This window comes from Lagopus muta, chromosome 1, assembly GCF_023343835.1.
Source record: "Lagopus muta isolate bLagMut1 chromosome 1, bLagMut1 primary, whole genome shotgun sequence".
NCBI lineage: Eukaryota > Metazoa > Chordata > Aves > Galliformes > Phasianidae > Lagopus > Lagopus muta.
Genome location: NC_064433.1, coordinates 87,561,292 through 87,585,730, shown reverse-complemented (window position 1 = coordinate 87,585,730; position 24,439 = coordinate 87,561,292). Strand labels below are relative to the sequence as shown.

The window sequence follows — 24,439 nt, the reverse complement described above, 5'->3', positions numbered from 1 at the left end:
CTCAGTTAACTGGCAATCTGGATAAAAAAGTAAGGGAGGAATTTCTTGTCATGGCAGTTTGCTACCATGATGGTTAACAGGGAGCAGATCTACACAGTAAAAATAACAAAATTAAAGCAGCTCTTCAGTAATTTGAATCATTTTTTTTTTTTTTTCTCTTTATCTTACTCCAAAGAATGCCTCATGGGGGAAAGCGTAAAAGTACTAAGTGTATGTAAGTTTTTGAGCTGGAATTCTCTGGTTGCAGTTAGATGTATAAGCCAAACCTGAAAAGAAGCCATTTAAAAAATAAATTTTCTAGGAAATACTAAACAAATGTAGAGTGGCCTTAGTCAGAGCAACAGTTTAGATGTTATTCATATCCTCAAACACCTGATGCTTCCTGGAGTTTTCTTGTGTTTCAGTCAGGCCTGTTCTCCAGCAAATTTTAGTGTGAGGGACCAAAACAATGAGCTACCTATAATGAGCACCCCTGGCTTTGTATGAAAGCATGCTTCATGGTTTGTCTCCTCCAGCATCTGAAAAGTGGCACAGACTCGTTAGCATTCTGGAGCTCTTCATTCAGTATTAATTACTAAGTTTTTTGTGTGTTCCAATGTGTTCTTTGCAGGGGATTACAAATCAAGATCAGGTGATGGTTCATCCCTGTTTTCCTTTTTCTGCTTTTGAATAACATGCTCAACAGTTATTCAGCTGTGTCAAAACATCTTCCTAACTTGTTCAAAGCCAGCAGTACCTTGCACCAAGTGTGGCTTTACTTTCTTTACCTGTAGCTTCATTACAAAGATATGCCTAAAGGCATGTTGCTGAAGCCATATCCCTGCAAGTCGTGGTTCAGGGAAATTCATCTTCCTGACTGTGGGGGGTTTGCAGCTATTCCTGCAAAGAGCTCCAAGAGCTGGGGAGCTGAGCTGAGGACTGGATAGGAGCTTGGGGGTGAAATGACCTTCCAGAAGAAACAAAGCACTGTGAAGTTAAGTCTGGAATGACCTGACTGAATTGAGTGAGTAATCTGAGTTCTCTGTGTCTTCTTCCACTGTTGTTTGAGGCTATCATTCTGTGAAGCGCTATGAGGAGGACTTGCTGTTTCTCTGGCATATAAATGGGATTTGTTGGGGGAATTATGTATCAAGTTTCTTCTTGTGGCAGTGAAGTGGGGGGAAGGAGTTTGTGGGATTTTTCTCTTTGATTGATTGAGCCCTTCAAAACATAGCATGGGCTGATTTATTTCTCTGAGCAGATTTCACTGGTATTCTATTTATCTGCAGAAAAACTGCAGCTGAAGCTACCATACATATAAGAAAAGCTTTTCTATTTTAAGCACCTGCCTATCAGGTGTCTTATCATAAACTCATTTAATGTAGGGAGATCACTAAATGACACTTCTTCATCACAATCAAATGGGATTTGGACAAAGGATATTGACATAAGACTCATTGTGTCTGCCTTTATCCCTAAATTGTAGTGGATACTACCTCTTTCTAGATGTGAGTTAAGGAAATGCAGTCTTGCCCTCAAATATGAAATGGTTTCTAGAAGGAATACCTTAAAGCTTAGATAACAGCCACTCTTTCTTTTGTATGCCATAAATTTGCATATCAACAGAAGGAAGCTGTTAAAACGACTCTTTCCAAATAGAGATACAGATCTATGTTGCTTTTATCCCTTTAAAAAAAATAAAAAAGGGTTGGTAAGACCAATTAGGTTATCAACTAAATGTAGTAAAGAACGCCTTCTCCACCGGAGGCATTTGCTTTTGATAATCTGATAGCTGTATACAAATAGCACTTAAATTGTAGAAGAAATATCATAATTTTCTATACAGGATGGGGAATGTAAACTGCAGTCTTAGGTAATGAGCCAATATTTGTTAATTGAATTTTACCTGTGCACGATATATTCAAACTGTTTTGTGCATGTGTTAGGTAAAAGACTAGATGTGGGTGAGTTGCTGAGAATTCACGTAAGAAACAGAACCAATACAGTGTTGCTCTCTTCTTCAAACTCAGTTAAAAGCAGCTACCATCCTTTAGAAACTTTTTAAAAGCAGAGAATGGCAAGATTTCAGTTTGCATGTTCTTACACATTTCCTTCTCTTGGCTTGCAAATGAGTTGCCAGTCATCATAGAATATGCTTTGGCAGCACCCTTCTGACACTTCTGTGTGGGAGGTGTAAAAAGAAACGAGGAGTTTGCTCTCTGCCGTAGCCACTCTCTCAAGAAGCGATTTTGAGGTGGAGCTGCCTTCTGTGAACTAAGTGTTGGAGCTTGTCAGGTTTCTGAAGGAGGATATTGCTGAAGTTATCAAACAGTACAACCCTAGGGTAGCAGCAGAGCCTTAGGGTGGCTTTTCACTCTCCTCTCCTCTCCTCTCCTCTCCTCTCCTCTCCGGTTGCAGGGCACAGGGAGACTGCAAACACACTGCCACTACTTTAGAAAACAAACACCTTGATCATCCTAAGCTTGCACAATGTCTTTTCCCATTCCATTCTGGGGTAGCAAGAAAGAAAAAACCCATAACTCTGCCTGAGTTCCATCGGCAGATGGAGCCTCAGTGCAGAATGACACCACTTTCTCTTTGCTTCCTTCCTACCAAGAAAGCAGCACCCATGGTCAAGTGCATAACCCCCAGAGCACAACCTAAGCCCTTTTTGGATAAAGTTGGGAGTCTCCTTTGTGATCTCTTTTCAGCAGACTTGCTTCCTTCCATTAATCCCACTGAGGGTAGAGAGCAGCACAGTGATGCCCTGTAATCATTGCCAGTGTAATTGTAAGCACACTGCTGGATGACCGAATTGCTTAGCTTTTCCTGTGTTCACCTTGAGTGGGAAAAAAAGAAAAAACAAACCACCAAAATGACCTAAAATAAAAATCCACAAACACAAAACAAACAAAAATCCCAGAAACTAATGTGAGTCATAAGAGGCAGGAGGAAAGAAGGCTTTCAGAGGGGCAGTGTGCAAGCCAATTACCAGTTTCCTGGAAAACAGTGCCCTGCGTGTGAGAACTTTAAACTGTGAAGGCTTTAAAGGGCACGGGCACAGCCCTGCTGTCAAAGAGCTGTTGAACTGTGGCGGACTTCCGCCAGGCTGCAGTCAAAAGAAACTCCTAGTCTTGCTCTGAGCTGGTGTGAAATTAAAAGCCAAAGGCCACAGCTGTTTCACTAGCTTAAAAAAGAATGAGTGAAGGGGAATTCAAATGCAAGAGGGCTTGATATTGATGTCCCTGTCAGGATGAAAAAGGCATTACTCCAAAATCTAGCCATTTTAGAGGAGGCAGATTTTTCCAAGCCTTTTAATTTGGTCGTTTCTCCTTTTTTTTTTTTTTTTTCTTTTAGTTTTGTCATAGTCAAATAGACTTACTAGAAGATTACCAGCACAACAATAGACATATTATTTAAGGCAGTTTTTTGGAGCATTTTGTAAGTGTGGTATGTTTTGTTTTTATTTTTACTTTGGAAACAACACAAGCTAGCCATTGCTTTAAGGAAATTGAAGCAATTTTAACTTGGATCTGTCTTCCATTTTACTGTGGAATCAAAGGTGAGAGTTTGAAGAACAACATGTGTCTTCAGGCTCCTGAGCTTCAGCTGAATCAACAAGTAGAAAAGGCTTACCTTTGGCAATCTGCCACCTTCCCGCAATGGTAAAGTAATACATGTTTGTTTCATTTATTCCATAGCGCTATCCCAGATGGTCACACATAAGGACTAAGATGTTCTCCTGCTTTGCTAATATGATAACACCTGAAACTCATTCTTCTCATAGTTCAACAACAACTGCTGTTTATCTAGTTTTATTGAGATGAAATTTTGGTCAAGTAAAAACAAGCAGGTGTATGTAGTAACATGGAAGACAAGGAAGCAAGAAATAGTTCATTCTTCTCAGCCTTGAGCCCATATGCTAGAGAAGTTATCAAACTTTTACTCTGCTGGTAGATGAAACTCCTTTTATAGCATTACTTCTACCTGAACAACACCTTCTGTGATCACCTGAGCTTTCTAGCTTTAACATCTCAGAGCCATTTTTTTGACTTAGCTATCTTTTTTCTTTTCTTTTCTTTTTTAAGGCTCTTCTCATCTGACCATTTGATCTCCTCCCTCTTTGCTCTCAAGGGGTTTCTGAACTTTCCCTAGCTGTGGGTACTCCTTCCAGAGATGCCTGTCCCGAGGCTGTAAGATCTTCCCCTCTACAGTGTCCTATTTTCTTCCTTCCAATTCCCAGAAGAAAGGAATTTCCTATGATGCAGGTCCTCTTCTACCTCCCCCTTTGCACCCCACCCTTCCCCTGGATTCCTTCCCACCTTTGTATTTCTCTTTCAGTGAGAAATGTCTTGGATTTCACCTGCTAGCTAGCAATAATTTTCTGTGCAAACCAAACCAAAGTGACCTCTAAACAAAAGGACTTGGTTACAAAATCCAAAATAGTAAACACAAGGACAGATCTGAGAAAATACAGTTCTGAGAAAAGGAAAATGTTGCAAATCTACTGACAGTTCCTTGAGTTACCAAAAAGTAATGCCTCCAACTCAGGAGAGCTGTCTTCCCAGACACATCAGCATTAATCTTTCAATATGAAATGTCACTATATGCTGATTTTTCTGCTGATTATTGGTTCAATAAGTCACAAGGGCACTTGTCCAGACCTCTAAACTGAAAAGGTACATGAAGCTCATTACAAACTCTTGACATTGGGCACAATGGTAATTTAGGCTTCTGAGAGGATTAACTTGGGCTGTAGGAAAGGTATTAGAATTGAGACTGAGGTTTTAGTGGATGAAATGCAGTTGAATATCTTTCCAAACTGATGTTGTTTAATAAGAAATAACTCCTGAGTCTTACAGCATAGTTTTTAAAACTCATGGCTCCTTTGGGTAGGAACCCTGTATCTCTCAGTTACACACTACACAGAGTAAGAAGTCGGTTGTGTAGTTAATGCAAATGGAGCTTCATAGAGAAAAACAAAACTGTCCAGAAGCCATTGTAGGCTTGAGAATCACTGGTGGTAGCAGGCTATTTTACAAGGACATTTTACTGAGTCATTTTGCAAATTTAATTTTAGTTTGTTTTGCTGGAACCAGATGTTCACCAAAGAGAATAGAGCATTGTTTAGATATTTGCAGAGATTTAATCTGTACAGAGCTAGGCTTGCTGAGTACACTGGTGTTTGCTGGAATAGTCTCTGTGGGAAGATACTGCTGTGGCCCTGCTCTCATGTGCGCAGAAATCGCCTCCCACACTTCCTACCTGCTCTTTAAATTTAGATAAGAGATACAGAGGCTCTAGAAATAATGTCAGTTTCAAACCACTCTCTTGGTCTTTGGAATGATCGTTTTGCACTATTAATACAACTTCATGGTCTTTTGAATAATGTTATGTGCTTTGAAAAGTGTTCAAAGAAAGTATTTCCATATAAGTGGGCTAAGGGTGGCTGCTGAGGACTTCTGCTGAAAAGTGGCTCTAACGGAACACTGCGGGTAATTTGAGTGGTCATATATGCTTGTGTAAGTTTAAATTCAAGTAGTCTGCTTTCATTCTCACTTTCAGTGAACTTTTAGTTCAAAAGGCATGAGTACGCAAGAATGAATGCTTGTAAACTGCAAATTTTAATTGTTTTTTAGCTGCTTGATGCAGTGAATAGGAGTTGTGCTCAGCTGGAGTTGTGTTCATTCCACTTAGAAGTAAAGACAGTGCTATACGATAGGCAGTAAAATTCACAGCTAAACACTTGATGGTAAAATATGATTCCATATTTTCTAAAAGTTTATATAATAAATGTGTGTGTGTATGTGTGTATATGTAAGCCACACTAAATTATCTTAAATTTGATTTCTCTGAAGTTTTTCAAATCTTATTCATTGACATTGGGCCCAGGACAAGAGATGAAAGTGAAAAGATGAAAATCTCAGGCTGTGAGTACACTGCCAGCCTATCTTTCTATTATAATGATATTTTTGTTCTGTTTTTGCAGTCCTTGCGTGGATTAATCTCTCTCTGTTGCTTCTACTGATGAAGTATCCATGTAACTGCTGTTAATCACCTCTGGAGGAACTGATTAGGCTTGCATATCAGTTTTGTGGGCATCCATACATACTGAATAATACTTGGATCTCATTGCTATCTTGTAATTCCATGACAATTTCCAACCTATTTTTGGAAAATCATGTGAACTACTATGCTGTCTTAACAAGAAACTTTCGTGCTGCTGAGAAACTTCCATAATGTGTGTTATCTATTGTTTAGTAATCACTGAATGATCACTTCCATCTAACGTGCTTCGTATGTGATTTTAAGCAACAAAAAGAAAAAAAAAAAATGGGTGTAGGGCTGTTCTGAAAGCAATGCCTGCAGTTTTACCATGTTGGCCCATGACTTCAGAGGTGGATGTTGGTGCTATGGCAGTAGAGGTAGACCCTTCCCAACAGTATTCCCTTACGTTTAGTTGTCATGCAACAGGTGGCAGCAGAGGGGCAGTGTGACAGAATGCTATCTGACATGGAAGTGTGTATGAAGCAAAGACGTGTCAGTGAATTCTTCCATGCAGAAAAAATAGCATCCATAGATATTCATCAATGCTTGCTGAGCATTTCTGAAGGCCGAACAGTGGATGTGAGCACAGTGAGGTAGTGGATGGTGTATTTCAGCAGCGGTGACAGTGGGTCACCTCCACTGGTACAGATTTTGATATTCATCATGGGCAAAAGTACGTGACTAAGGGTGGTGCCTATGTTTGAAAACAGTATTTTGTAGCTGAGAATTTGCTGTATTAAATAGTATTATTGTGATCTTTGTATCAGATGTGATTTCCACGGAAATAGGAGACATTACTTTTGGAGCACGTTTTGTTATATATAGCCTCTTCTCAAGGATTCTTTCAACTGCAGTGTTGTGCAGTCACAAGTTAATAACAGTTCTGTCACAAGATAATGAGACAGGAATGGTTATAATCAGCTATTTTCATTGGATCTGATGATTGGTAGTGTTGTTATGCAGAGTATGATCTTGTACTAGAAATATATGGAATTCATGTCTGTACTCTTCAGTGCCATCCTGATGCTGCAAGTCTTGCAAAAGATGACGTATCACTCATATCAGGGTCAAAGTACAAGTTTAATCCTTTGCCAGACAACTTATTGGCATAGATGAGCTGCTTTCAGTCACTTCTCAGAACCAAAACTGACAATTTCAAAGTGTTTCTCCCAGAGATCCCCTTCCAGGCTAATAGTGGCAGCAGCTTTAAGCTGACAGATTTCAGAGTAGATCATTTCAACTTGAAAAAGACTCAGATAAAACTTGGCTGGCCCAAGCTATTGCAATGAGTTTCAGAGACAAATGTAGTTATCTGTTCCTGGTTCTCCTGAGAGTCATCATTTCTTCTAATCAACCAGCTGCAAGGCAGATGAAGCAGCATTTTTGAGTTTAATCTCTGCTTACTCATTAGGTCTTATTCAAGAAGCTGGTCTTAAGAGGGTGTGCTGGCTTCTTCATGATGCGTACTGGATGACCCTTCACTTCTAGGCATGCAATGATAAGTGTGAATTTAGACCTCAAATGTAAGGCTCTGCCCATCTCAAAAATTCTATTTTCCTTCCTCGCTATGTTACTGTTGGTCCCATCAGCAATGTAGATTCAAATCATTCACTGCAGGAAAGAGGGAGAAGGCAGACTAGGGATACTCTGAATATCTTCCTTTCCTTGTTTCAAAGCAGCGGATCCTAATAACAAAGTCCATTCTTTCAAGGAAAGGAACTTTTTCATGATTTTCTTAGTAATTGATGCTGTATATGCAGTTCTTGACACAGCTGACCTTGACAGATCAAGGCAGCCTGAACGTTTTAGAGAGGCACAGAGTAACCTGTGGTTGCTAAAAACAGTACCTGTGGATGTATCTTGGCAAGATCTAATCCTGTGGCAATTACTGAGGGAATGAAAATAGACCTTAGCCTGGGGCAGAGGGAATGAGAAAGAGTAAGGAACTGTGTAACCATTAATAATGAAAAGAGAGATTATTATCTTACTTGTAGAAAAGTGATTTCTGTAGTCCACAAAGCCTAGTGGTTCTGGTTGAATTGTCTCTGTGCTTTGAAGAAGATAATTGTCCCAAGTGACGTGTGAGTAAAAGTATGTTTCCTTTTTTTATTTTCCCCCTTAGTTTAACTGTGATAAATGTTTACAAAGATTTTTCCTCCTTTCTTGTAATCACTATTAAAAGTCAAAAGCACAAGTCTGTACATATAGCTTTGTTATAATGCATGTTTTCTATTGCGAAAACCATCCTGCTTCCATTCTGTGGGGTAGCGTGGGGGGAGGTATCAGGATCAAACTATCAGAAAGCTCATGATAGATCTGTCAGCACACAGATTCCTATCTGAACTCCTCATCCAAGGTAATGCTACAAAATAGTGGAGCAAAAACAGTAAGAATTAGTGGCGCTTCATAGTGTTCTGTGCAAGGTTCATCCAATTCATAATTGATATTGTTGCCTGAAAGGCAGATTCACTGTGCAATGTACAGTAAAACCATCTCACACTCAAGATGTTGATTTATTGCAAAGTTTGGGTTATAGGTAGCCTACAAAGCTAGCAAACCCCTGAATTTTCATGGTACTGTATTATACATATTTTTATCACTTGACCACTACCCCAACCTACCTCCAGCCTACAACTGATCAGTTAAAGATAGGGCTCATCCCCTTACTTGCAGGCTAGCTAGACATGCTAATCAGTTGCTTAGCAGTTTAGAAAACTGCCTGTTTTCTAAAGATACTAGTTTCTTCCAAGACAAGTTACGTTGTTGCATTGTGATTAAGAATTCTTCTACTGAATCGCATTAGCAGTTTCAGTGATGACCACCCAGATCTAGATAAAAATACGCATATGCTATATCTAAAGATACATATACAAAAGCTTGTACAAAGGTTAGATCTTATCTAACAACAATTTCACATGGAAAATTTATTTAAAATTCATTCTTCTAATAACTGTTTCATCACTTATTTTGCAGTGGTGAGCAGCCACCACCAAGCACCTCAGTTGTTTTGTTGTTTTTTTTAGCTTATGGATATTTTCTTGTCCTTGAACAGCTCTACCTGCATTTTGAGAATTCCAGGCAGTCTGCTTTCTCATGGTACAGTTAGGATTTGGATTTATGGTAATAGTATTGACAGCAATTGTAGAGGTTTTTTTTAAGCCTTCCCTGAACTAGCTCCCTGCTGCACAGTAGCTTTCAGTCACAACCAGGACATAGTTGAGTTACTCTGACAGGATCTCACATGCTTATTCAGTCCTATAAGGAGACAGTGACTGGCATGAAATCACTTCAGCAGTGGTCATGTAGCTGGGAGAAAGTGGCTGAACAAGAAGTGTCACTCCAAGCTGACTAGCCAACAATGCCAGGTAGGTTAAAAAGGCTGAAGTGCTGGCTCTTGTCCTTCCTGCCTTCCTGTGCCTGGCCTGACAATGACTTTAGGAAAGTTTGCTCCCCATGGCAGATGAGGGGTAACTTCACATTACTGTGATCAGTGAGTGCTTGTTTCACCTCTAAGGTAGCCAGCCACAGCTGGCTGCTGAGTCTGTCTGTTGCTGTTATAGAGCAGGGAAAGTAGACTCCACAGGTATAATAACCATATGGTGTGTTTGAACAGCTGTAAGGACAGAAAGGTAATTGCTGATGCTTGTGGCTTTTTTAAGGTGATAATCACAGGCAGAGAATGCTTACCTCTTTTCCTGACTGAACTTATCAATGGATAATTTTCAGTATTTATGTTCTAGCTACTCATCTCATTGCTTCCTACAAATGACTCAAAACAGTAATAACTTCTTTTCCACTCTATAGAGTGGTTATGCACCTGCCTCGGGTGGGTGGTTTGTATATTCAGTCAGCCAACATAAAATCACTTTGAACACCACTCACTTTTGCTGGCACTGAAAATTACAGCAGCAGGTATAGATTAGGTAAATACTTTGCCTCAGCTGTTTTGGTTTAAATTAAGACAACAGATCAAGTGCAAAGTGAGTACATAAAAGCAGCATGATACAAGCTCAAAAGTCCTTTGCATTAGAACTGTTTGAGGCCAGGTTCAATCATAAGAATTACCATAGCAATGAAGTAGCGTGTAGAACAGCCACTGAAAACCAGACCCCGCTCCTTCTGTTTGTAGAAACCATTTCTACTCCTAAAACCAACAATTTTCTCATTACCTCTATATACTGTTACTTGTTTGTTCTGCTGAGCTTAAAGAAAACAGTGTTTTTCTGTACTTATCACTCCTTCAGCATTTGTAAGTTAGGCTACAGACAGGTTGCTTGGGTTGTGCAACTCACCCTGTTTGCTTTAAATGGTCTTCTGGTTGAAATGTCTTGAATCTTTTAAAGAAAGGCCAGGTAGTATTAATCTTTTATTATTATTACTGGAGAGAATTTCCGTCACGTCATGCAATGTCATGTCATACAATCTTAATTCTTCCACCTGGTTCTCCAACGAAGCAAGGCTCCTGCAGTCATGTTGTCTTGTTATTGCATGTGTTTATGTCCCATATCTAACCACAATAACTTCTCAACCTGTGTGCTGCTTTTATTTCAACTTGACAGACTGGCAGAGATCACAAAGGTAGTTTGTTATGGCTAGGGTAGGTAGAATTAGGGATCCGAGTACCTGAGAGAGTAGGTATGTACTCTGAGAAAGGGGCTACAGCATAGCTCTTACCTGACATGGCTCTTCAGTACCTCTACAGGACAGATACCCATAAGCACCTCAGGTGGGCAAAACCTTCTGCTGGAGGTAGTATTCAAGCATGAGGCACCCAGTCATCCTGATTTCTGTACTTCCACTGATCATAGAAAAATATCACGCTGGCATCCCTCAGAAATGAATCAAGCTCAAAAAGCTCAAGACCACCTGGCAGAAATTATCCTGCATCCATCCAACTAATGTCTATACAAAGACAGGTCCGAATGCAGTTTTTTCACAGGCAGATCCTGTGCCCTAAGGCTTGTATTTCCACGCCCATAGTCAGCAGAGCTGCACTTGAAATTCTCTTTTAGGAACGTCGTTTGGATTTGCCATCAATAAGAAATTGTATGTGTATCTGTGCTGTGTGGAAATAGCAAAGAGAGAAAAACTGTAGGTGGCAACATGAAGATGTGGCAAGAGGTAGTTAAGAAGGGTTTGAATTTGCATATGCTGAAAAACTACATGAAGCTAATAGAAAGGAAGCAAACTCAGACAATACTTTTTTTTCCCTAATTCTTAATAAAAAGCAGAAGGATTTTCATATCCAGTGTCTATGAAAACCATTTGCTCATTGTCATGAGTGGCATGTATTTTGATAACACAAAATAAGCACCTCATATTCCACTGCTACTCATGCGTGCACAATTCTTCCCATTTAATTCAGCAAGACTAATTATCTGAATTAGTGACATTAGCTTGAAGCTACAGCTTTGCAGATTGCAGCTCTGGCTTTCAGAACAACTTCTTTAAAGGAATTAGTCATGTCTAAGTACAACAGAAACGTCAGATTGCATCCCCTGGCTTTGTTTGACATTTCGGTCAGAAAGCCAGCCTTATGCAAGACTGTCTTCGTGGCACTAGACTTAAGGCAGTGGATAGTCTAATTTTATTGCTCTGACAACCATAAAATGGCTCATAAAGATCAGGCAGTTAACTCACCATCTGACAGTGAATGAGGAAAGATGCACTGTGTTTTACCTTCCGTCTCACTGGTGGACTTTGTTGCCCGCGCTCCGGGGATGTCTGTTGCCCATTTCAAAATCACCTCCTGAGCTAACCTTGATTTTGGTTTAACTCACCGTGTAAGGCATGAATACAATTCTCAAGCACATCCCAAACCTCTGCCTTGGCAGCAACAACGATTAGAAAGGCAGAGCTGAAAACAACAACTCTTTGGTTTGCTGCACAAGTGGCTTGAAGTGGTACACAATGGCTGCCTGTGAGACCAGCAAAGTATGCAGCCAGAGGGGGCAGATCCTGTTGGTTGGGTGGGTTTTTTTGTTTGTTTTTACTGATTTTGGGTTTTTTGCTTTTTTTTTTTTAACCTTGTATTTTTGCTACAAACTGAAAAGCTTCAGACTCTCACAGAAATGCTGAGGAAAACAATAGGACGTTGAGGATGTGCAACACTGACCCAAGGTCAGTGGAGGACAGGAAGCAGAAGGGCATGGCTATGGATCCGCATATAACTAGTGCAGTCTCCCAGTCTGTGCATCATTTGTTGCCTCTTATCTTCAAATGAACACTTCATAATTAAGTGGCATGACTGAAGATGAGAAATTCTACATGGCATATACTGAACTTGCCCCCTCATTTATCTCTTTCAAGTGTTTAATGAATTTTCCATTTCAGCTAATGAATACTGGCAATTTCAGGCCCATTGTCCTATGCAGGGAAATTAATAATGGCTTAAGGATAGTTTTGTACCTAGTAATGTGATAGAGAATGCTGGAAAGTCAGAATACGCGTTCCTTTTTAGAATATTCAGCATTATCTTCACATTCATTCCAATCAGCATTTAGTCATTCTAGCAAAGAATCTCAGATCCACAATACACAGAACATGCTCTCTATGGGGAAAATTGCCTGCATTCCTACTCTGCCCTTCAGGTTGCTATGCATCCCTAGAAGTTCCTCACTTTCTGTGCAGAAATTTGGACCACAGTTGAAAGGTTCTGATATATTAATAACATCAAAAGAAATGTGGCTGCCCAATCCTTTCTCCAAATATATTCTAAAATAAGTTGGCTTAATGGACACGAATGGGGAAACTTAAGCACACAAAGCGTTTTTTTGTCATCACTCTTTTTATTAAGAAAAGAGCTGTGAATAAACATTTTCACCATATTCTACTCCCACAAGGCATGGAAAAGCAGCTTATGCTGGCAGGTTTAGTTTCAGTCATTTTTGGCATTCAAGTACAGAACTTAAAGTGCAAGAAGAAAAGTATACACAAGAGAAATGCATACTAAAACTTCTATTTGACCACAGTACTTGAAGAACTGGAAATACACTTGAATTGTAGGAAGTATATTCTTCCTCTTAGCCAAACCTGGAGCAAATATATTCAACTCCCTATCCAGCCTCAGTGACTGATTTCCATTTTTTTAATTTCCTTTCAGAAATGCAGTTAAAGTGAAATATTGAGAAATAAAGATGTGGTTTTCTATTACAAAATATATATATATAGTTTAACAAAAAAAAAAAACAAAACCTTTACATGAAAACAACCTTCTTAGTTTTTTTTTCTTCTTGATTTTGTTTGTTTTAACCTAATTGGTAAAACCTAATAGCTGCTAAGTCTTCATGTCTCTATTCAATTTACCTGACTTACATCCCATTACTACTACTTCTCCACACAAAATATGTGGCACTAAGAAAGACTGTGTGTGTGATTTGTGGTGCTTAGACTGTGGTATGAGAGAAAGTAATTTGTGGCAAATAGATAACACTCCAAATCCTAATATTGCCAGACACGAGATGTGTAGGATTTAATTGTTTGTCCTACTCTGTTGTTGGAGGTGCGTCCCAGATTGCTGTAGCATTTCCATGTAAGATCTGATGTTGTCACTAGAAAAGATGGAATAAAATGGCTTTAGTAAACAAGTCTGCAGAATTATTTCAAGATCCTGTCAGCAGCTCTGGTCTTCAGATTTGCAACATTTGTTTTGGAAGTGTGGCCCCTGAAACAGATTTCTGCATATGGTTTATAGGCTTGCTTTTTTGGTTACCTCAGAAATGCAAATAATCATAAGCAATGAGGTCAGAAATCATTGTTTTGCTATCCAAAAATATTTTTTGAAACTTCTGGCTATGTTTTTTTTCTACAGTATGCCTTCATAAAAGTTCCGGATGTTAATTTCTGCCACGCTAGCATTGTGAACTTGATTTCAGTCCAGGACTTATCCAATCTCCCTCTGAAATCATAAATGTGCTTCAGTAGGAGTGTCTACAAATGTGTTTCTGTAAACTAGTTATAATCTTGTCATATGGCAATCATGAGGATTATCACTCTGGAGGAATAATTCATCTTGCAGCATGCCTGACAGCTGTCAGGATCACAGCCTTCAGACACATGGATTGGGCAACTTATAATTAGAGATAGTTAGATATTTTCTGTCTGAATAATTTTTCCTCATGGAAAAGACAGGTTTGGGCATTTTGTTTTGTTTTGTTTTCCCAAGAAGACTAAGTAAAGTGACTTCAGGTAATTCCACACATCATGAGACAAATGCACTGCCATCCCAGCACATTGCTACCCATATCATTTTTGGAAGTTGTGAGAGAATATCCTGATGCTTCTTCTCATTTGCCCAAGTATGTCAGCTGAATGCTTGACAAGGAAAGTGTGACTTGTAGCTGTTTTTTCCACTTTGCATCTTCTCCAGCCTTCAGGTGGAACAGTCTTATAAAGGTCAATCAGAGACTCTCCAAATCAAGTTTTGTCTTATAAAAAGTGCTTTTCAGAAAAACCCTTCTTTTAAAATGAACATTTTCACCCATTTTCAAAATGAAAGCTAATTTTAAAACAAATCATATTCAATTTAAAGTACATTAAGTTTACCTGTTTTCCTATTGGTGGGTACAGGTAGACTAATTAAATGGCTATTTTTTATCTACTATTTTAAGCACTGAAACTTGAAGTTGCATGTGATGACTTCTACCCACTCCTGTCCTTTCCTAAGGAAGGAACTATCTTGGTATGAAAAATTTGTAATGGGAATAATGTGTGTGCTCTGCAATGTGCTTATTAAATGTAGTCATCTGGGATTTTGATCCTAAATTGGACAAAATGATGTCCCAAAAAATGTGTATGTTCTAGCACAGTCATAAATAATTCCTCAATGATGATCTAAGTCACTTTATTTCATGTAGTTGTAAGCTGATGTATAAATGCTGCTTTTGCCAACTGCTATGTCTCATTCTTTGTTTAGTTCAGCCAAGCTTTTATTTTGCATTGAATACAGTTTTGTTACTGAAATAAATGCATTGTTGTTGTTTTTTAATCCTTTTTCTTTTCAGGAATTGCTTTCCATCTTCTTTGTAAATCAACTATGAAGGCTACATTGCTGCAATTTAGATTTTGTGGACTTTTTGAAAAAGAGACATTTTTCCTCATGACTTCACTAAATTCCTTCAAAGTGTTCCTAAGCAGGAGCTTACCACAGTAAAATGACTTCATTTAAATAACCATAGAACTGAGACAGTGAAGACAAATCTTTAATTTTCCAGGATGCCTCTTATAAACACAAACAAATGGTATTATAATTATGCCACTAAGATACAACTGCTAGCATTCTTGTATCTGACAGTTTCACTTACTCAGGTACACACATGCATTGTGAGTCTGTGAAATACTCTGTTGAGAAGCCCCATCATACCTGGCAATTGAAGAATCAAAGGAATAAGATCCCAAATCCATGTAGTACTGTGCTGTGTCTCTCAGAGCTATCCATGATTCACTAATCTGTAGTAGATCAAACAGAAAAAGAGCATTCAGAGCTTTGATACTGAATGAATACCACATGTGACTATGGAGAAACCTTGCTTGCTCTGATAACAAGATAAGTTTCCTCTCTTGCCCCCAGAGGGTTCCTGTTTTCTGCCAGTCCCAGACCTACACTTCAGGATTTGCTTGCTTTTTTTTTTTTTTCTTTTTCAGTAGGTGAAGAAGGTGGAAGAAATACCTGCTCAGCCACCAAGTATCCCCACGTATTCTGGCTGCTGCTTGGGTCCCAGTAGCTGTGAGAATATGGTATTTGTCGTTTAAGTCGTATAAACTGATTTGCTGATTCTTCTGTCAGAAAAGGAATTCCAAGAGCACCTGAAATGGTAACTGAGCAATATGTGTAACATTAGAAAAATATTTTTAGAATGTGCACTTTAAAAACAAACAAACAAACCAACCCACATATTTTGTACTCCATAAAAATTTATTTGGAAAGATGAAAAGAAGCCCAAGATAGTCTTACTATAGAGCTTCAGAAAGTTTTCTTTGGTTTGGTATGTTTTTTAAGCCTGAAATTAATACAACACCTTCTATAAATTATTGTCTTTTGTCAAATCCAAGTAGATACATTTGCAATCAAACTACAGTACTACTTTATCTTTAATAGAAGACTTCTTGACAGGAAAAAAAAAAAAAAAAGATTGGTGTTGCATAGGTCTCAGGCGTACTAAGAAACCTAAGGTTCAAGAAAATGCACCTAAACTTACCTATGAATTTAACTATGTTCCTGGTTTAATTGTATTTATTCTCATTTGCAGTGGTATAGAAATTACATGCATAGAAATGATTTTGTAAGGAAAGGATACTGTACATCTAATTACCATACTTCTTTACACTGCTTTTAAGGTCATCCCTGATGCAGAATTTGTTGTAGGTTTTTTTAAAATGACAATTTTGCCAAAGGAAAAAGGGCTGAAATCCTCATTAATTTCATATGAAAGGCCTTGGTACAGGAAATGACTTTTCTGAGAGTCTCCAGTTTCTGAGACTGAAATTCATTTGGGGTTAAACTGCTCTGAAATAGCACTTCAGTCTGAAACTTATAATTTTTAATGAGCTGCTAATTAAGTTTAAACACTGATAAGTCAGCTGAACTGAGGCCGGAATCTGTAAACAACTGAGCTGCAACTTGGCTGAATGGGTTTAAGTGGACCCCTGAGGATGCCCTGCACACAGTCAGTACAGATGGGCCAGGAACTTGAACTCACGTATGTAGCATCTTACAGCAGGGGTTCTGCAGGGCAAACTGCTGCCTCGCTGACCACTCTTCAGAGTCCTTATTCATGATTTCCTAGGAGGAAATCTGAAAACATCAAACATTTGCTTTCATGCACTACGCTCAGTAGAATCAGATCCTTCGCTATTACTGCCAGCTTTGCTGGCCACCACGAAATATGGTCATTCTTCAGCTTTTCAAATAGAAAATGCTTATAGGAAACAGCATTGTAAGGCATGATGTTTGCTATTTCTTTTCATAGCCAAAAACATGCTTGTTAAAAAAAAAGCTTGGCCTCGGAAAGAAAAATTATTTTTCTTTCATTTGTCCATTAAGCTTCTACAGGACTGTTCCAGAGCTGTGCAAGATAAAACTATTCTCATGCCAAATTTCTTTAGTTCTCTGGCAACTTACTATTATCCAGTAGAAAATCTATGAGTTGTTAACTTTCCTTTAGTGAATTTGGGAGTTCTTTTAGTATTAAATATTTGGTAAAGTCATGATTATGTTTCTGGACTGAGATAACTGAACTGGGATTGACGATTGGCTCTGTAGCAGGCTGCACTTTTGTTTAAATATATATATAGTTAGTAAGGGCCATTAAACATTCAATTTTATCACCACTCTGAGCTTTGGCCTTCTGGCTTCGTGGTGAGCTACAAAAAATGATCATTCAGCAACTCAGGGTTTTTGTGTTTCCTTTCCCCACTGCCACCATCTTCACCATGAGTGAGCTTGTAGCTGCACTGGTGGGACAGTGAGGTATTGCCTTGGCTCCTCAGGTGTGGAGTGCTGTGTTTTAAGGGTATTAACTTTCCATTCTTGACACACTGTCTCCTGTGATGGCACCTGTATCCAGTGAGGAATGTTTGTGTTCTGGCAGAGCTGTGAGAGCAAGGTCTGAACGATCGCATGCATAGGGACATCTGCTCTGATGCCGCCAGATCTACAAGTAGCTCCTCTGAATGAAGTATATAGACTTCAGCAAATAACATCTGCCTTGCCTCAGTTTAAGTTTCTTAAACTGGGTGTAATTTTTTGCCACCTTTTGAATGCCTTATTAAATGTTTGTAAATGAATTTGGTGTTCGAGTTTAATAAAAGAGTATTCCTGAAGGACTTTAGATTGCCACACATGCAACACATCTTGCAGAAGAGTAGCTCGGAAACCAGGTGAACATTGCTGCAGAGCACTTGGCATGAAGCTAGAGGGAGTTAGGAGCAGGTGGGTAAGAGTTAATGAAATTGCTCACATGGCATAAAATTGAGCTGAAAAACAGGAAAAAATTCAAATTGTAGAGAGACAAAGTTAACCTACTGCTAAGAACTGTGAGACACATTGTACATTAATGTTTTCATTCAGTACTCTTATCCCTCTTTTTTCTTATAAAAATGTTATTTGAAAAGCATTTTTAAGGATTAATGGTCCAAAGGGAAAACAGAAGGAATGCGTGCAGAAGTGAACTGTTGCAAGGACTGTATCAGCTGATAGCAGCTAGAGTAGCTCCTTTCATCATCTCTGGAGATTCACTCAACATTCTTATATGAAACACAAATAATAATAGAAAAAAAAATGGGCTGTTTTTTGCAAGCAGATGCTTAACTTGTGTAATTACTGCCTTCAGCAGATAGTTTTGTCTGTCCCTACACCTCAAAAGACTGTCCAGTGGGAACAACGACTAGCAGCCATTACTGCTATGATGTTTTCTGAAAATCTCTTTTTGGATTAGGGTGAACTGGTATAATGCCAAACCTGAGACAGCAGAAATAGTGGTAAACTTTTGTCATGCCTGTCGAAACAGCAAACACAAATTGGAATGTCAACAGCACTGTATGGAAATGGTATATCAAATAGCTATGAATGCCAAGATAATAACATTGAAAAATATTGCAGTATAGCAAGAAAATTATACGTAAAATATAAAATCAACCTGAATGTATCATAAATTATTCTGAATTAAAATCTCTTAACACCAGGCTTAAACAGAAATTGAACTCTACTGTGCAAGAAGACACTTTTTGAAAGGAAGATACTCAGCTAGATGCAACTGCAGAATCTTCCTAGAACAATGCTATCTTTGACCAGGTGAATGCATCATGATCCACGTCACCACACAGAGAAAATCTGAGTATGGGATTAAATTTTGGCACCTTTGCCTATTTAGGTACCCATTTAATTGATTTTTATTTCTCTTTTTGAAAGCTGAGAAGTAGGAGCCATTGTGTGCTTAGCAGTCTTTGGAGAGAGAAGGCAAGCCATCATTTACATGATGATAGAGCTGAATGATAAAATGACACACCTGTACACTTGTTTCAGGATAGGATATTCTTCCCCTTACCCAGGCACTCTTTAATCAAATCAGCAGTGCTGTGTAAGGGGTGAGAAGCGATGCCATGGCTTGGGACCATGATCTGTTACTGGTGTACATCTACCACAGGGAAAAGTGGTCTGTATCTGGTTTGCTGTGATATGTACAAAAAAAGACAATTCCTTAGCAACACTCCAATCATTCTCTGCAGACATTTTCATATAAACTGGAGCTATTTGTTTCTCTCTCATTTCTGAAGAGTATTTCAAGTTTCTGACAACTTGAAAACCTGTTGCTGAAGTTATTTATATCAACGGAACTTAAATGTTGAATGTCAGTAACTGCTCTGACTCCCTTACTTTTAGCTTAGTAATTCTTATTATCAGCTTTGGTGATTGTCTGGTCAAAATGTCAGCTCACAGGATAAGGCTGATGGTGTTATCAGCACTTAAAGCCAACACCTGAGCAGAACTAAGCATCAGCCTTGGATACTTCAACCTTGCTGACGTTGTTGATGCTGACGTGTTGGGAACTTTGAAAAGGTAAATCTAACACTGCAACTCAGGTGCATGTCTTAAAGTTAGGAATGGGCCAGAATGGACCCTCATGCTTCAGCTGTCTAAATTCAGAACTGACTCACAAAGTCATACTCCAGGACTTGGCCTTGGGCTGTTCAGTTCTGTTTGAGCTTTTTGGTCTTTCTTAGATAACCTTCCAATCATATGTAAAGCATCTTTAAATCTTAAAAGATTCTTATTTACTCTTTCTGAGATATTTTACATTTTTTATCAATTTATTTGCAACACCTAAGGACTCAGCATACCACAGCGCAACAGTATAAGCACTAAAAGTAAAGCATGGAAGCGGCAGGTTTGTTTCCACATAAGTACTTCTTTAGGTTGTGTGATGCTGTGGAAATTGAAGTGTTGTTGTCTGTCAGTACTTCACATGAATGGATGGCTGCAGGAGTAGCTTTTTGGATTCTGCAGGCCATCTTCGTTGCCTTTTCCAGTCAAAAAGCACAGCTAAGCTCAAATCTACTGTTTGAATATTGCTTTTACAAATGGTGAAAAAAATGTGTGCATGCACATGGGCTATGTATCCTGAAGTGTTTGGAAAGGAGCGGTCCTTTAAATTAGATTTTCTAATACTTGTCAACTAAACAGAATAAAGTCACCAATTGTTAAATGCTTTGACACTGTGCACATCCTTGTAGGCTGTAAAATTTTGGTCTCTATTTTTAAAGTACTGTAGTGTTTATTCTTTGACAGTTCTTAATTTTACAGCACAGAACTTGAACTGGAAGGGAGAGCTCAGTCATGAAGAATCATTAGAGATACCTCATTCCCTCATCAGCAAAGGCAGTCAAGATACAGACACAATGCAGAATTATGTGTTGAACGTACTGTCGGTATGACGCCAACAGGTTCACACTGGGATCAGGAATGTTTTTAGGTATGGTAAAATAGGTGAATTTGGCAAAATTACTGGATAATTCTAGGGAAGGAATTATTAGCCCTGCAACAAAGGGTTGAAAAATAGAGGTCCTGCTCAGCAGATCTTGGTGGAAAGTCCTTCCTAAATCCACACGTGGCTATCAGTTCAACTTTGAGTGAATGAACAGGACATGCCAGTCAGGTATCTGAGACCATTTGGCAATGATCCCGGTGCCAGCACATCACTTCCCATGCTCCATCCATTGCTGCTGCATTATGCAGAGATTAGAGAAAGAGGGCCAGCAAACAGCACTGCAAGCCTGTTCCCAGAGGTGTGGAGGTGGTCTAATATTGAGTGATTTACAGTGGCTGAGCTGAGGGTGTGATGAAATGTCAGTTTGTCATCAGTGAGCTTTGCAGATTCTGTTTTAATTCACCACCACCTTTTCCACTGCTGAAAGGATTCACATTTAATGAAAAGCTGAACTGTTTGTTGCCAGTGATCAATAAAAACTTTTAAGAGCTCGTTAGAAATCAGCAGTAAGTAGTTCTCACTTTTTAAAAAAAGAACCCAGGAAGGAGAGCAAGCAAGGCTGTTGTGAAAGACGGACACAAAAGGGAGCAAAGATAAGAGTCTTCCACATGAAGGGTAGCAGGGTGCTGTCCTCCCTATTTAATTCCAAGTGGAACTTCCATGGGAAGGAGGTCAGGTTCGAGCAGATAGACAAGTACTCAGGAGTAGTCCAAGCTCAGATGCACAGCACGTCAGGAAGTGCAGATAAGGGGAGAGGAAGGTATCTGATTTGCACTCTAACATGCAGTAGAAAGACGCAGGCTTCTTCTACCTCCCTTCCCTTTCTGCAAAGCCTCTTTGCAGTGTAATCTTAGAGAAGGAAGAGAGTTTGGCTCCAATTCACAGAACATACTTGTATTTGTGGTTAAATATTTGTCAATACTTTGCCTTTTTTGCCTTAGTTCTTAAGGTTCTTCAAGTATGCAGATCAGGCTTTTAATGCATGCATGGATGGAGCATCTTTCCATGATGCAGGCAATCACACAAGAAGTCTATAGTCACTTAATGCCTGCCTACTTTGTTCTAATTTAGTGAGGAATAAGTAAGTGGGCATGGATTGTAGGGACTGTTGCAGTGTGTGCTTGTTTGAGAAAAGCATTCTTTCAGCCTTGCTGGTGCTGCAGCCTTGCTCCATCCATTTTCATACTGTTTCAAATTTTACAGAGTGATTCTTGATTTTAGGTGTTGTAAAGGCCCAGTAATCAGAAAACATGAGAGCTTAAAATAAATAAATAAATAGATAGATAGATAGATAAATAAATAAAAGGCAGATCCCCTTAAGCAATTTTGAATCAGACATCCCAAGACATCATGAAATCACTTATGAAACAGATGTGTGCTAACTGTGTTTTCTTGTGAGCAATAAATGATAATGATGAGAGCAGAACGATATTTAGGAAAGATTCCAGGAGAGAAAGGGAAAAAAAACAAAACAAAACCAAAACTCTCTTAAAAATTTTAGCAGATCAGAAAACATCCTGCAAGATTCTCTCTCAGTTGGGAAAGCGTCCTCAACTCGTAACATCTGAAAGGCTCAGTGGCAAGAGATTCTGAAGTAATCATAAAGAGCAGAATCAAGACTATATTTCACAAACTTTGCTATGCAGTCTTATGATCACCCACTCTCCCATATGTCCCTGCTGCTGTGATTTCCCATTAATTATCTCCCATCAGGACTGTTCTGGTGATATCATGGTTGTTTTTTTTTTGCCAGCTGTATATTTAACAAGCCAGAAAGGACTGATATGAGACAGGGTGCCGTGCACTTACCTGTAAGCAGCACAGCAGACACCAAAATTTGAAACATTTTCAGAGACATCGCAGATCATCCAGAAAGTGCTTGCTTCATAAAGCAGAGGTAGTTTTACAGTTTTATACTTTGTTATCTTTGAGTTTATAAATCATTTACCAGATACCTGTGAACCACTGGTGCAGGCAGAGGGCAGGGTACAGTGCTTAGTTCAGATTTGTCTTATGTGCCTCTGTTTGTACACTTTGGACTTTGCAAACTGAGCCTCTAATGAGACATAATGACTCATTATTGTGTGGATACATTAACTTCTGCATAGGCTTTATAATGCAAAATAGCACATCGGGCTCGTTCTGTGCAGTGAACACAGCAGGTGTCTTAAGAGTCAGTCTTCTGCATGATTGTTTTCCCCTTACTGCAGTAATGGACATGAGCATTTCATTGTCAGATGTGAATATGAATGGTGGGAAATGGTGTTTGAATCTACCTGTTCTGAGAACGCTGCCTAATTATGCAGTATATTTAAGCTGTATAATATTTGCATTGAGAATAAAAACATGAGAAAACTGTCTGAGAAAGGACTAAAATAAGAAAAGGATAGAGGGACCTGCTGCCCTGAACTGGGCTAAATCATACAGTCTCCTGTTGTCCTCTTCTAACGCTGGGAAACTATAGAGCATGGAACACTGAGTTCATGATGTCTTACTTTTCTCACCACTCCAGTTTAATTTTGCTTTTTTGTATGCAACTATCAATAACAGTTGTTTTATTGCAGAGCACTTTATCTTAATGAGCTCACCAATGCCAGTGACAACAGACAAGAGAAAAACTGAGCTCTATCGCATATTTGGATGTGATGATCTGCAGTTCAGCAATGCAGACATGAAGACCTTTGTGCACATCAGAGAGTTGGACCTTGCTGACGTTACAGGTCAGGGACCAGATTCCACAGTGATGGACAACAGTATTTTGTCCTTACACTTGCAGTAGAGCCATTCATTCCAGACTCCAATAGGAGCAAAAGTTTGCTGGGAAGCAAAATGTTATTTGGATATGTACATATGTACTTTACCCTGAAAGTAATGCCTTCTACTTACTTCCATGGAAACTAGAACAGATACCAATACTACAATACTACTTCTTAATTGTGCAAGTTCTCAGCTACAAAAAAGTGTCTTTCGACATTGGCACCACCATTTGTCGATTCACACAGATGAGCTGATTGAGATGTTCTTCATTTCATGTTGTGTGACTGATATGAATAATGAATATAGTGAATAATGCTGTTGCCACTGTTGAAACATGCCACCTTTCACTTCACTGTGCTCAGACCCTCTGTTTGGTCTCCAGAAACATTCAGTGTCAGTGAATGTCAGTGGATGCCATTTTTCCGCATGGAGGAATTCATTGACACACCTTTAGTCCATCTGTACTTCCATGTCAGATGCTGTTTTGTCAGACTGCCGCTATGCTGCCATCTGTTGCACTGCAGCAATATGTAAGGAGATGTTATTCAATCTCCATACCATCACCACCTTCCTTTGATGTCGTGGGTCAAAATAATAAAATAGGAGGCATTACTTTCAGAGCAGTCCTCATATTTACAGACTCTCATTGGTTTTGTTATTACACAAGAGTGGGCTGAATGAACGGCTGGCTATTGAACAGCAAGCCTAACAGTGGAAATACTAACTTTGCACTAAACCAATTCTCACAGCTATAGTGAAGCTGTTCTTAAACAAACAACCAAAAAAGTCAATTTTGCATAAAGGCAGGTGTTCTGCACCCTGGAGTCTTGTTAACAGCAACAAACATTCATTATCCAAATTTATGATGTTGAGATCAGCCTTCTGCACCTTCCTCACGCTTGAACTACTAAACTAAGTGCTAAAAGAGATTTTCTTTCTTTTTCTCCTCTTCCTTCCTTCCTTCCTTCCTTCCTTCCTTCCTTCCTTCCTTCCTTCCTTCCTTCCTTCCTTCCTTCCTTCCTTCCTTCCTTCCTTCCTTCCTTCCTTCCTTCCTTCCTTCCTTCCTTCCTTCCTTCCTTCCTTCCTTCCTTCCTTCCTTCCTTCCTTCCTCCCCTCCCCTCCCCTCCCCTCCCCTCCCCTCCCCTCCCCTCCCCTCCCCTCCCCTCCCCTCC

General features: G+C 39.2%; 2 protein-coding genes across 3 annotated transcripts in view; one reads left to right on the top strand and one right to left on the bottom strand.

The window, feature by feature from the left end:
- Window positions 1–891: 891 nt before the first annotated feature.
- GUCA1C (guanylate cyclase activator 1C) overlaps window positions 892–24,439 on the top strand; it is a 125,452-nt gene continuing 101,904 nt past the window's right edge. The window contains exon 1 of one of the 2 annotated variants that reach the window (XR_007373283.1): window positions 892–1,003. The gene's annotated coding sequence lies outside the window, so the exon portion shown is untranslated. The remainder of the gene's footprint in view (window positions 1,004–24,439) is intronic. The other variant, XM_048926448.1, reaches the window with a different exon arrangement.
- C1H3orf85 (chromosome 1 C3orf85 homolog) lies at window positions 13,181–22,450 on the bottom strand. The gene is made up of 4 exons (XM_048926455.1): window positions 22,320–22,450; window positions 15,695–15,843; window positions 15,389–15,474; window positions 13,181–13,577 (listed from the first exon to the last, which is right to left on the bottom strand). Exons 1-4 carry the CDS (start codon window positions 22,366–22,368, stop codon window positions 13,499–13,501), a joined length of 363 nt encoding a protein of 120 aa, XP_048782412.1. The 5' UTR covers window positions 22,369–22,450; the 3' UTR covers window positions 13,181–13,498.